General features: G+C 41.3%; 2 protein-coding genes across 3 annotated transcripts; both read right to left on the bottom strand.

Moving 5' to 3' along the window:
• Nucleotides 1-330: 330 nt before the first annotated feature.
• LOC113203114 (tyrosine-protein kinase Src64B) lies at nucleotides 331-8,960 on the bottom strand. 2 transcript variants are annotated; one of them, XM_052270123.1, is made up of 11 exons: nucleotides 8,686-8,960; nucleotides 7,189-7,360; nucleotides 6,899-7,075; nucleotides 6,682-6,799; nucleotides 6,503-6,601; nucleotides 6,166-6,419; nucleotides 5,892-6,056; nucleotides 5,544-5,803; nucleotides 5,310-5,463; nucleotides 5,094-5,225; nucleotides 331-4,976 (listed from the first exon to the last, which is right to left on the bottom strand). In XM_052270123.1, exons 2-11 carry the CDS (start codon nucleotides 7,235-7,237, stop codon nucleotides 4,765-4,767), a joined length of 1,620 nt encoding a protein of 539 aa, XP_052126083.1. In that variant the 5' UTR covers nucleotides 7,238-7,360; nucleotides 8,686-8,960; the 3' UTR covers nucleotides 331-4,764. The 2 variants fall into 2 exon arrangements, with proteins under 2 accessions (XP_052126083.1, XP_026273414.1); XM_026417629.2 differs by having other exon boundaries at nucleotides 8,578-8,959.
• Nucleotides 8,961-9,319: 359 nt separating this feature from the next.
• Nucleotides 9,320-10,352, bottom strand: LOC113203125 (uncharacterized). Its single transcript, XM_026417641.2, has 4 exons — nucleotides 10,184-10,352; nucleotides 9,882-10,040; nucleotides 9,650-9,799; nucleotides 9,320-9,569 (listed from the first exon to the last, which is right to left on the bottom strand). Exons 1-4 carry the CDS (start codon nucleotides 10,268-10,270, stop codon nucleotides 9,423-9,425), a joined length of 543 nt encoding a protein of 180 aa, XP_026273426.1. The 5' UTR covers nucleotides 10,271-10,352; the 3' UTR covers nucleotides 9,320-9,422.
• Nucleotides 10,353-12,090: the final 1,738 nt, after the last annotated feature.

The raw sequence follows: 12,090 nt of genomic DNA, 5'->3' as shown, positions 1-12,090 counted from the left end.
CCCCCCCCCGGTCAGCCGAACCTTGTACCGCGCCTGTCGCATCGCTACATCGCCAGGGTGCTTCCCCCGGTATCTTCCGCCGGTCTCCGCCTGGAAAGGTATCAACCTGGGCTTACAGTTCAGCGTTCCGATGGGGAAATCACCAGAGAACACTATGCTTCTTCGGGTATAGTCTAGTGAAGAACTTGGGGTTGAACGCCGGAAAACAACTAAATTTTCGCGTACCCTATAACCGTGTTACGTGTGGCCACGATATATACATTACATCGTGGTGTGGCGGAAATTGAAGGAATATATACTCATCTAAAAATAAAATAAAAATTGCCTCCATTTCTTAGTTGTGAAATTATATTATTATGAAACACATGTAGAAGTGACACTAAGGCAATAATATATTATATTTATAGTACAAAATCATCTATTTAATAAAGAATGTAAACTGTAGCTGAAATAATTAAGATTTTTAGTGACTCCCAGGTAAAATCTGGCAGTGTAAGGTAAGTTCCTCAAAGTAGGACGACTTAACCAAGAAGTTTCTTAAGCACAAGGAGTACATGTCACACAACAATTATTGGCACCACGACTGACAGTTTAAATCATCAATAAGATTTACAGTTGGGGTTCCAAAATGCAATCATTACATACATCTACATTGTAGGTACCCATTGGACTATGAAGAACATAACACATTTGATTATTCTACAATTGCAGGTAAGAATAATGTCTGAGTAATAATTCAAAGTCACACATATAAACACACATTGAACTGTATAAGTTTGATTTGTTCATCAGACACAGCAGTACAGTTATGTTCAATTTTTTTTTGACAAGTTCATAACAAGGATTAAAAGTATTAATGGAGAAGCTACAAATACAAACCTTCAGGAGATCGGTAGTGGGAAATAGAAACCATAATTTGTACATATGGACTGAATGTAAATTTGCTATGGTTGAAATTGGACAATATTCATGCTGGAGCTTTCGAATCATACAATGAACGCAAACACAGCGAGCCACAGGACAAACAAATTTGAAGAAAGGTGTGGAAAGTTTTAATTACTGAAAAAATACTTTGGTCCCGGAAGAAGAATAAACAGTTATCGCCTTCTAGATGAATTTTATAACTTGAGCCTGTTGAACAGAAACACTTCCCAGAACCATTTCTCTGTAATTTCATATATTCTCCTTTCTCTGATACCCAATAGCCTTAAATAAAGAAATTGCCAAAAACAGGAACACACTTTATTCATATTTTGAAGAAACTAAAACGTTATTAATTTGCATTACCATGCCAAATGTTTTAAAGTATTAATTAAGGCACAATCTATTTCAAGTCTCAAAATTTTCATATTGAGAGAGTGAATGTGTAAAGATAGTATAGGTAATTCAAAACAGAGAATGTTGTACACATAACTGTTAATCTTAGCATGTCTTCAGAATATGTAGCTCTCATACAGTAGAAACTAGAAATCCCCTGCCAGTTTCATTAAATCAAAAAGCTAAGTGCAACTATCAAAAAAAGCCTGGGAGACACAAGTGAAACCACAAACTAATGAAAATTCCTGACATGCTATGACTTTTGTATATTCATAAAATACAAAGTGAGTCTAAAACAAAAGAAGGCAGCAAAATTCTTAGAATACTATTGGTATAAAAGACGATCATTTCATCAGGGACAGTCTTTTCTGGTATCAAACCAACAGACTTTGTCAGATGAAAAAAAAGCAAAAAAGCAAAAAAAAAAAAGCTATCTATTTCTCATTGTAAATTTTTGATGAAAAGGAATTAAAGGTAACATCCATTCGCGGGGATATTATGTCCACTTTGAAAAGATCATGTTCATGTATCACGTCATAACGTCATAGAAGCTTTCAATTTGCTTCCCCCTCGGATTCAAAATAATGTTTGTTATTAAGCACCAATACCCTTATTGTGTAAAAACTTTTACTGATCATTTCAGGGAGGAAATTACACAAGGTGATCCCAGAGTAAGAGCAGCAGCAAAGTAATATGCATGTAGATTGATGTGACAAGAAAATTGCAAAGGGTGTTTTTGATGTTTAAAATTAGACTTAAATATTCGTTGTAGAGTAGAAAAATTCGTTGACTAATCACTCACTCCTATACATAACCTTACACAAATATATACACTAAAGCACCAAATAAAATTAGTGGTAAATAAAAAAAAATGATGCAATCTGCATAAATTGATTAAGAAAAATCAAAGTTGCTCAAAGGCTACAACTAAACATTGGGCCGTGTTTCAAAAACATAGATTATAAAGGTCATTTTTGCTTGAGACTGTAGCTTGTTAAAAATGCCTGATTACAATTATCATATTGAATCAAAATAATCCTCTGAAGAAAAAAAATGCAAAGACATACAAACATTACTCTAAGGTTGGACACTTGGATAAAAAGAAGACATTTCATCACCCTCAATTGACATCAAAATGCCAAAATGAAGACTGAAGAGTGGCCATCAGGCATATAATAATAATATAATGATGATAATGCTGAAATAATAATTTTTTAAAAAAGAACTGTTCTACATGAGAAAGGGAGCTAACTAAGGGTTTAATTCATATCACAAATGATGACTTAAGAAAACAAAGTAAAGTGACAACAGGAACACATTTTAGAGGCATGCCAGGACCACACTGGTTTAAGGACCAACACTTTGATAAATGATTAATAATACGTAGCACATTACAGTTGGAACAACAACAACAGAAAGAGTGGTCATAGATCATAAAAAATTAACGTGAAAGTTAAAGAGCAATAACCAAGTCTGAAAATATGCAATAAAAATTAGATGTTACATCAAATGAGATCACTAAGAATAGACATTTTGGATGGAAATTAAACAGCGGCTTCTTTTGATTACAGAATGTACAACATAAACGACACTTGTAGTATAGTCTGCAATCACTGAAGCTCAAAATCAATAGGAAAGTGATGTTATAACCAATGAGGGCTTATATGCCAGTATTTCATTAAAGAAAAACTTGAATTATTTTTCTTTCTTTCTTTCCTCAAATACCTAACAAAGGTTTACTAGGGTATGCAATTGTTCAGGAAAAACAGTGTTAATACATAGGTACACTACTGTACAAATAATTAAATTAAAAACCTGCTACAATCAAAAATTATTAATATGGCTTATTGTATGGCAAGTGACAGACTGCATAGAATTTTTTACTAAATAAAAGCAGCTCAAACACCACAACCACAGTTAGTCATTGTTCAAAATAAACTCATTCATTTACATTTCCCAAACAACTACAATTCAGACTATGATGTAGACAATGTCATGAAATAGGCCATAACTGAGAGGATAACATTTTAGACGAGAGTGACACATTTTCTTTGAGAGGAAATACATACCAACACAGCAAATCATGCATCACAGTTCTTGTAACCCTTAATCACTTTGATCTCTTTTACACTTGGACTACCCATCCCCACTGTAATGAACGTTTTGTATACAAGATGAATCAAAACTGCTTCACAAATTGAAACGGCAAACACCCCTCTAGGGCAAAATCCAAAATTTTCTTGGGTAGTGGAAGTACAAAGAGGACCCCTTTACATTTACAATATCTTCCTCAGAAGTACGCACCTTACAAAACAGGAACTGTAGTTCATGCATTTCAGGAGTTTAAGAATTTTTAATTTTTAGCATCAAAACAAAAATCTTGTTCCTCTTATGGTATCACTGGTATCAGTAACAGCTTCATTGACTCAATCTTTGGCATACAAGCAGGAAGAAGTTTCAAAATGAAAATTTCTCCCAAAAGAAAATAACATATATTGAAAGTACTTAAAAGGTAATTTAACTTTCGCTGTTATTTATGACTAGGAGCAAAAAGGAGGAATAAAAAGTTGTCACCCTCCACAACTACTTCCTCTTTGCAAATAGTGGATTTTCTTTCCAATGTATAGTTACAAATAAGACCAGCAAAATCAAAATATAACAAAAAAGAGAAAAAAAAATCAAAATAACTACAACAACATTATGGTGAAGGAAAGGCCCTTTCCATAAAGTCTGAAAGGAAAAAAGTTCATGTTTCTTTGACTTCGCCCACTGTGATAGTAGTAAAAAAAAAATAATAATAACAGTAACAAAGGAAGCATAGAAGAGAAAACGAGTGAAATAAATAAAAACTATGGAGCGCATATACAACTAGAATGGTAGCAGTTTCCCACAGTATGAATTATGAATCAGTCTAACATTAGATCACTGCCATGATTGCATAGTCATTTCAAAAAATAAATAGGATGCATTCAGTGAAAAGCTTAGGTATATACAAAAATTACATTTCAAAGTCTACATGTGTAGACTAAAAGTTCCAGATAACTAGATTGAGAGCCACTACTTTTAGAACATTTTCAGCACCATCAACACACCAAAATGCAAAATATTATGTCGGTCAATGTGTGGTTTCTGGGAAAACAAATTTTAAACAAAGATTTTTTAAAGGTAAAGGACATTTTTATCCAATAGACCTCAAGGAAAGCAAACTTTATGTTGTAATTGTTAATAAGTATTGCAACTCACTGATTTCACCACCAAGGAATGTAGATTACCCTTCTCCTTTTTTGAAAAAAGAGAAACTACACACATCAAAGCAAGACATGATGACTGGTACAATCAAAAGAAATGGAGATGAAATGTGAGAGCTTAAGACTCACTTTGATATAGATACAATGATAAGTGAATCAGTACAATACTGTACAAGTTCCAGACTAGATCAATGGAAACTCAGTCGATAACTTCGCGGTATGGTAGCTCGGAAGTAACAGTGAAGTCCTCTAGATAGTGATTGAGGAATTCAAAGGTGGGTCGCTTATCAGGGTCAGCATCCCAGCACTGAAGCATTAACCGATAAATAGCATCCGGAATGAAATGACAAGTTGGCTTGGGCATACGATATCCTCTCTCTACTTGCTCTATAACCTCTCGGCCGTGCATACCTGACAAAAAAAAACACAGCAAAATCACCAATAGTTCAGGTTACATACATTTTTAATAAATGAAATCTAAAGATGGGAAAAATTTATGGATTTTTAACATTAGAACTATTTACTAACCGGGATATGGTACTTGTCCATATGTGAATAACTCCATAAGAAGAATTCCATACGACCAGACATCTGACTTTATAGAGAAACGTCCATAAACAATTGCTTCTGGAGCAGTCCATTTGACTGGGAAACGGGAACCTTAAAGGAAATTCAAAACAGAATGTCAGTTATCTTGCAACAATCATGAGCACTATTTTGGTCAATTTCTTATGCTTCATATACCTTGTCTAGGGCAGTATTCATCATCCTCTATAACTCGTGCAAGACCAAAATCACATATCTTTGCCATGTTATTGTCTCCTATCAAGACATTGCGGGCAGCAAGGTCCCTGTGTATCAGTAGCTTTACTTCTAAATATTCCATTCCACTTGCAACCTAATAAACAAAGTACTATGTATAAATTACTTTGGTACACATAATATGGATGGATTATAAATGATAAGCAATGTACCGACCTGAGCTCCTATATAAAGCAAGTCACCAAATTGAAGGTCTTTTCCTTCCCCATTGCGAAGGAATTCTAGCAAACTTCCTCGGTTCATATATTCCTGCACTATATAGATAGGTTCCTCCTTAGAACATACTGCATAAAGTGCAACCAAGCGATCATGCCGAAACTTCTTCATTATAGCAGCTTCTTGAAGAAAAGCTGCTGTAGACATTGTACCCGGTCGCAATGTTTTGACAGCAACCTCAATATTATTGTGCCATTTCCCTGTTGAATGAAAAAAAAATGTAAAGATACAAGGTGAAATTGGTTACTTTCAATCTTTTGTAACATTTCAACAGTATAGAGTACTTACCATACCACACCTCACCAAAATTGCCCTGCCCAAGCTTCCGTATAAGTTGAATTTCATTGTGGTCAATTTCCCACTGATCTCTTAAGAGAGGAGACAAATCCCATATCTGCGGTTTGGGTTTTGGGCAAGGACGAGATAATACATGACACAAACCTAAAGCATTCTCTGAAAAGTTGGATTTAAAAATAAATTATAAATAAATGTGAGATTGATAGAATACTGTAATTAAATTGAGAATTAAAATACAGTAGATGCACTCTGGCATAAAACGTACTTGTGTAAGCAAGAACAAGAGCAGGTAAAGTAGAGAAAGTTTGATTGGTTGCAATGTAATATCCTCCGTTGTCCAATGGCTTGATCTTGTAATGTTTAACGTGGTACCCACGATTCTCATCCCAATCTTTCACAGAAAGTGAGAATCCGTTGGGATTGTGCTCTGAGTTACGGATCAAAAATGTCCCACGTGTGTTTTCATCAGCTAAAAGAAGCTTCTCTGCTTCCTTGCGTGAAACTTTTCCAAAGTACCAGCTATTTTTTATGGAGAAGAAAACAATACAATTTAGTCTAAATACATATCTAAAAGGAGATAAAAAACAACTTAAAATCCTTACTCTTCACTCTCAACAGATTTCTCTTCAGCAACAAAGTTCCAGGGAATAAGGCCCTCTTCTCCTGTGCGAATGTGTCTGACTCTCCACCAATCCGACTCGCTGCAAAAATGAATGAAATTGTCATTTTAGTGTTTGATAAGCAAACTGTTAAAACATACAGGAAGACCACAATCAATTACCTGTCATCAATTACTTCCATTCTATCTCCTTTTGCAAAAGAAAGGTCTGCAGCTTCTCTTGAGGTGTAATTGTAGACAGCAACAACAACACGGCCTTTAGTGCCAGCATTAGGATGAACTGATACATTGAAAATAAAACATTTAACATCGCATAAATGCCCATTAGTAACAAAAGCTTCAGGCGAAAAATAAAATGATTTGATGGTATGATACTTACATGGTGTGGTGGGTGTTCTGATGATGTCCACTCCCTGTTGCCTTTTCCCACTGCCAATACCCAGGATAACGCGATTCGGTTCCTGTATGTACCTTGGCTCACTTCCCAAAGTGCCAACACTGCCCAGATGTGCGGCAAGGTCTGTTGTTTCATTAAGCTTGTAGCCATGTTGTAAAACTAAAAGAAAAGGTTTAGCATTGTCAGAAATTAAGATAAAAGGAAGGAACACTTAGGAGGATTAATTTTGTTTGCACAAAGCATCTTTTTAGCCAGGAAAGCAAATTACATACCTGACTGTCTGCCTGAGTCAGAATTGTGTTTACTACAACATGCACCCATTGTGGATAATTAAAAAATAGGGGTGTAAAAAAAGGAATTTAGGAAGATTGATGGTTAAATTGTGCTGCGCACCATTTCAAGATGAGGAAAAATTTTGAGTCCTCATCATCACATTGATTTAGCCTGAGGACAGAAAAGACGCAACATGGGTTTATAAATAAAGCTGACAGTACAAAGTAAAAATGGAAAAAGTGCAGAAGTTATTTTGAAAGTTATTATGACATATGAGACAGTTATTAACATTTCATACAAGTACAAGAACTAAATAGATTCAAGGGCTGTATCACCTAAGAGTATTCCTGCCCTCTGTGATCTAGAAAATTTCCGTTGACATACATTGCAAAAAATACTGATTTAGTTGCATAAACCATGACCAAAAACCATAAATAACCTTTATGCAGTGGATCTGTTATCTATTCTTTCAATTAAGGTCATAATATATAAGATAAACAGTCAAATATTATCTTATAATTGTCTAGTCTATTTGACGTTTTTTATCAGAATTATAAAATGGGAAGTAATAGTTTAATAAGATTTTGACAGTGTTAGTGTAAGGAGGCTGTTTCTTCATCTGACGCACAACTTCAGGTGGGAGCACCTGGCTCTTTGCCAGTGAGCTATTTTGACTAAAGGGCTAGGTACAGAGAAAACTAAAACACAAGAATGCTAAAATCTCTTCACAATCATATTTAAACGACAAATTCATTCAAAACAAGAACATAAGCAATGTTTTCTTTTCATAGAAGATACAAAGATCTGAATACTGAATTTAGTGTCAGAGACACACACAATCAAATCTTGGAGATAAGTTAAATGTGGTTAAATGTTACATCAAAGATTGATCACAAGACACTGAAATAGTTTCATTACAAAAAGTTAACTGAACAGTTTTCCTAACCTATTATATAAAATCACAAAATGCATGCCAGCACAAGACTGCAAACCGGAAAATGATAATTGCACATTAGCATCTTTAAGAAGATAAAAGCCATGCTTAACGGCACATGTATTGTACTGGATGTAAAAAAATGAATAGAAAAGAGAACGGGCCGATTGATTTGTAATTGTTTGTTTTGACTTCTTTGTGTCCGGTCTGAAATGAGATATTGGGGTTAATGATCCATTTGAAAGAAATCCAGTTAACTGATCTCACTCGGTACATAAAAAACCGGCTCGTGGTTTACTCATAACTCTCCTTAACACATGACACAAGTCAAGGAAATGTGAATTTCTTAGGAAGATGATAATAGGCGTATCAAAACATATTCATGAGCGAGGCAGAGCAAAGAATAGTGAACTAATGCCCTCTTTTCCACTCCCACAAAGGTAAATGAACCCACCGGGTAGTAGAAGCATCCCCATCGTAGAGGCAGTGATGAGTGGTGGATGAAAATGAAATGTTGAAACTATTTTCAGTGATAACAAATCTCTCTGAAAGATACACACACACACAACAGACGACAAATTGACGGACAGGCAGGCCAGCAGCGGAGTTCGGCCTGCGGGCCTGCGGTACGGTGGACTGAAGCGTGGCGTGTAAATAACGCCTCGGAGTGCCACTCCGCTGCAAATAGCGCGTGCGCGTGGTGCGCTGGCATGAGGACTCTCCGTTTTAAAAGAGAGGTTCACATTTCGTGTTATGTTGTACTATTCAAAAATATGTTGGGTAGTAACTGGCGTCTCCATGGAGCTTGTGCGCTACGCGCAACCATTCGGTCGGAAACTAAAACACGTGCGAAGGACCCACTGTCATTAGGTAGGGGTATCCCACTGTGCGCGGGCTTACCGGGGAATGCCATGATCAAAACTCGCTTCTGCTAAAGCTACTATACCAGGTGGCTGACCCACGCCGCTCAGTGCCGTAGTTGTACTATACCGCATGCACGCGTGCGAGTGGGTTTGCCTATCCCCGCGGGCCCGTGAGAGGTAGGCAACCCGCCCGCACGCGCGCATGCGGTACAGTATAACTCCGTGAGAGCGCGGCGTGAGTCAGCCACCTGGTATGTGAGTCCTGCTCTGAAAACAAATTAAACACTGAAATGGGTTTATTCTGGTCGTGTTTCAAAAAGAACAGACACTTGATTATTGTTAGAATTGTCTTTAATACTCTAGGGAAAACATCATTGGTACTGCGTTATTTCAATTCGAATATTGACGGATTGTTCGGACCGTGTTTGCCGCGCGCTCACTTTTTAAGCGCTCCTTCGAAGTTGAGGCAGGACACCATGTCCCCTTCGTGCTTGATCTTCACCTCTGCCTTGATGCCACCGGGTGTCAGCTTGTCCTTCCACTGCGAAATGTCGACCGTCTTGCCGTCCGCGCATTTCTCACCCTGTCGAATAGTGTTTATGGTAAATTAGCAACAAGAACAGATTTTTACGAAAGTGTGATTGTCAACAGATTATCACTCACCTCCTCGACGGGGCACTTCTTGGGCAGCTGGAACATGTCCATCATCATGATGGCATCCCGGTTCTTGGAAGCCTCCTCCATGGCCTCGCACGCGTTCTTCGTACCCTCGGCGAGGGGCACGCCGGTCGACGACTTGATCACGTAGGACACCTGCGAACACACGCGGTTCAGTCAGAACATCAGCACCCCGACAAGATTGGCACGACAGTCACCACCTGATCCACGTCCTCACCTCGGCCTGCGCGAACTTCTTGTTGGCCTTGACGCACCCCTTGGGTACGAACTTGCAGTCGGGGGTGAGCATCACGCTAAAGTCCCGCATCGTGAGGACGCTGGGCGAGCCGTCGGCGCACTTGGTGTCGGCCTTCTTCACCGCCAGTCGGAAGCCATTCTGTTGGGGGAAAGAGGACAAACGCACCCATGTAAGAATCTTGTTTGCTCTCCTGCGGAATACAGGGCTCAAAAAGGGCCCACGCCGCATCCTGGTGGACGAAATAGCACGAAGGATGCCGTCGTCTCGAATCTCGAACTCACGCAGGCGCTCGTCCCCGGGGTCAGGAGGGCCAGCGACAGGAGCGCCAGGAGCGGCACGGCGACGGCGGGGTGCGACAGGCTCTCCATGGCGGCAGTGATGTCGTGGCCGGACAAACTGAACCACTGTGGACTCGGGGGTTAGCGTTTTATAGCCGCGGCCATTTGCGCCGTGCGCTGCGCTTAGCTGCGCTGCTCCGGCGCGCTCTCTAAGCGCTCTCCGCCCGCGCACGGCCGCTCTCCATTACCCTAAGTTTCATTTCCGCACCGAAAAAAAAATAAAAACCGCTTCATGACCGCCGGCGTGTGTTACACGAGTGTTGTTACGGCGTCGCAATGAACGCGCAACGAGCTGACCCCGGCCGCAAACGAGGCAAATATATTCGGTAAAAGTGTTGTGTGGGGTGTCCCGAGTGCCACCAGTGCACGAGTCCTCGACCAGGGACGCACGCCGCCAGCCGCCGCCGTGCGCGGCCGTGCGGCCGGAGCCCGGGCGGCGGGCGGTAGGCCTGAGCGGCGCGCGCGCGCGCGATGGGCTGCCTACCTCGAGGCGGCGGTGGGAGCGCCTTCTGCAGGCGGCTGCACTGTGCTCTGCGGCCGCTTTACGATCATCGTAATAATTATGTAGAACGTGCTTGATGATCTGGGCGGGCACGCGCGCCTGTCTGCTAAAGGATGGCGCACATTCTGTGGCGTGTGTGCGCCGCAATATGGCCCCGCGGGCATCGCGGCAGACCGCCGCTGTTCTTTACACTTCCTTCGGATAAGCCCCTCGGGGCTCGCGGGGGGCGGCCGCGCCTTTTGCTGTTCGCGGGAAAACTCTTGACCGAGTGGCGTAGGCCGGCCGGGTAAAGCCCCGGGCGAGGAGTTGACGTCAAAAACAAGGTGCCGCGCAACCCAGGCCGCAGGCACGCCACAGGCACACCGCGTCGTTGCCGCCCCACCGCGCGCCGGTCACCCAGCTGGAGGCAGATCGGAGACGTCGGAGAGGTCCCCGAAGTGCCCTCTATACAGTCAACAGAGGGTGGGAGGTCGGGGTCGGGGCGGAAGAACGTTTTCGGGGAGCTCCTCCGACCACGCTCCTGGTCAAGCAAGCCCTGGACACCTGCAACCCGCTCTTGCAGCCGGCTCGGGGTCGTCGAGTCGGGTGGGAAAGGACACGGGACACGGGGTGTTCAAACAGCTGGGCGTGGTCAGCGTCAGCGCCAGGGCTAATGAGAATAAAACAACAAGACTGTGGTACAGTACCACGTTATATTGAACCAACTACTTCTACTACGTATACAGCGAGGTAATGCCTTTCTGACAACTGCCCTATGAATGTCGCGCCACCATAATGTGGTCATGGCGGATGGGTCTGAGATAAACGGCTGTGGTCATCGTGGTCATTAGCGGCAATATACACACCACTATTGTCCGCGGGTGGGTGGAGTGTTCGGAGATGGACCAGTTTTGTTGGCCGTGTAGCGCGCTGACTTGTCTTCGTGGTATATTGACACTTTACGCGTGCAGGCCGCGGCCCGGCCTTGACCCCCGGTGTGGGTTGCGGCAGCCAGCTGCACATGCCTGTGTGATAAACCAAACCCTTCCGCTTCGGTCAACGGGTGGGCTATTCTTGAGACTTTCTATAAAGTATGTGGAATATGTGCGCAGTTGGCGTTGGGGCTTTTACCGCAACACGTATGAGAAGTGCACCCCTCCGCCTCAGTGAACACAGTGAGCAGTTGGGGGACCTTCTTGGTTGGGCGTATTTCCAAGTAAAAATTTTGCAACGTCTCGTTGTCATATGGGCCTTCACCACGTATGTACGTCTATGAGCTCAGCGACTCGGTCTACTTTTCGTGGAAACAAAATAATAAGTGTTTGCAGTGCCACCCAAGAACCGGCACAGAGTGCAAAGCAGCCCCCCC

This window comes from Frankliniella occidentalis, unplaced genomic scaffold (assembly GCF_000697945.3).
Source record: "Frankliniella occidentalis isolate FOCC.00 unplaced genomic scaffold, Focc_3.1 Scaffold111, whole genome shotgun sequence".
Taxonomy (NCBI): Eukaryota; Metazoa; Arthropoda; class Insecta; order Thysanoptera; family Thripidae; genus Frankliniella; species Frankliniella occidentalis.
Note: the sequence above shows the minus strand (reverse complement) of the source record. Positions and strands in the feature narration are given on the sequence as shown.

What these genes read in the sequence shown, in the direction of transcription:
- LOC113203114 (XM_052270123.1), bottom strand. Translation starts at nt 7,237, where the DNA reads ATGGGTGCATGTTGTAGTAAACACAATTCTGACTCAGGCAGACAGTCA. An exon ending in TGACTCAGGCAGACAGTCAG is followed by an intron (nt 7,076 to 7,188) that starts GTATGTAATTTG and finishes CTTTTCTTTTAG; the next exon opens with TTTTACAACATGGCTACAAG. An exon ending in TCTTGTTCTTGCTTACACAA is followed by an intron (nt 6,057 to 6,165) that starts GTACGTTTTATG and finishes CCAACTTTTCAG; the next exon opens with AGAATGCTTTAGGTTTGTGT.
- LOC113203125 (XM_026417641.2), bottom strand. Translation starts at nt 10,270, where the DNA reads ATGGAGAGCCTGTCGCACCCCGCCGTCGCCGTGCCGCTCCTGGCGCTC. An exon ending in CCCCGGGGACGAGCGCCTGC is followed by an intron (nt 10,041 to 10,183) that starts GTGAGTTCGAGA and finishes TTCCCCCAACAG; the next exon opens with AATGGCTTCCGACTGGCGGT. An exon ending in AGAAGTTCGCGCAGGCCGAG is followed by an intron (nt 9,800 to 9,881) that starts GTGAGGACGTGG and finishes GTGTGTTCGCAG; the next exon opens with GTGTCCTACGTGATCAAGTC.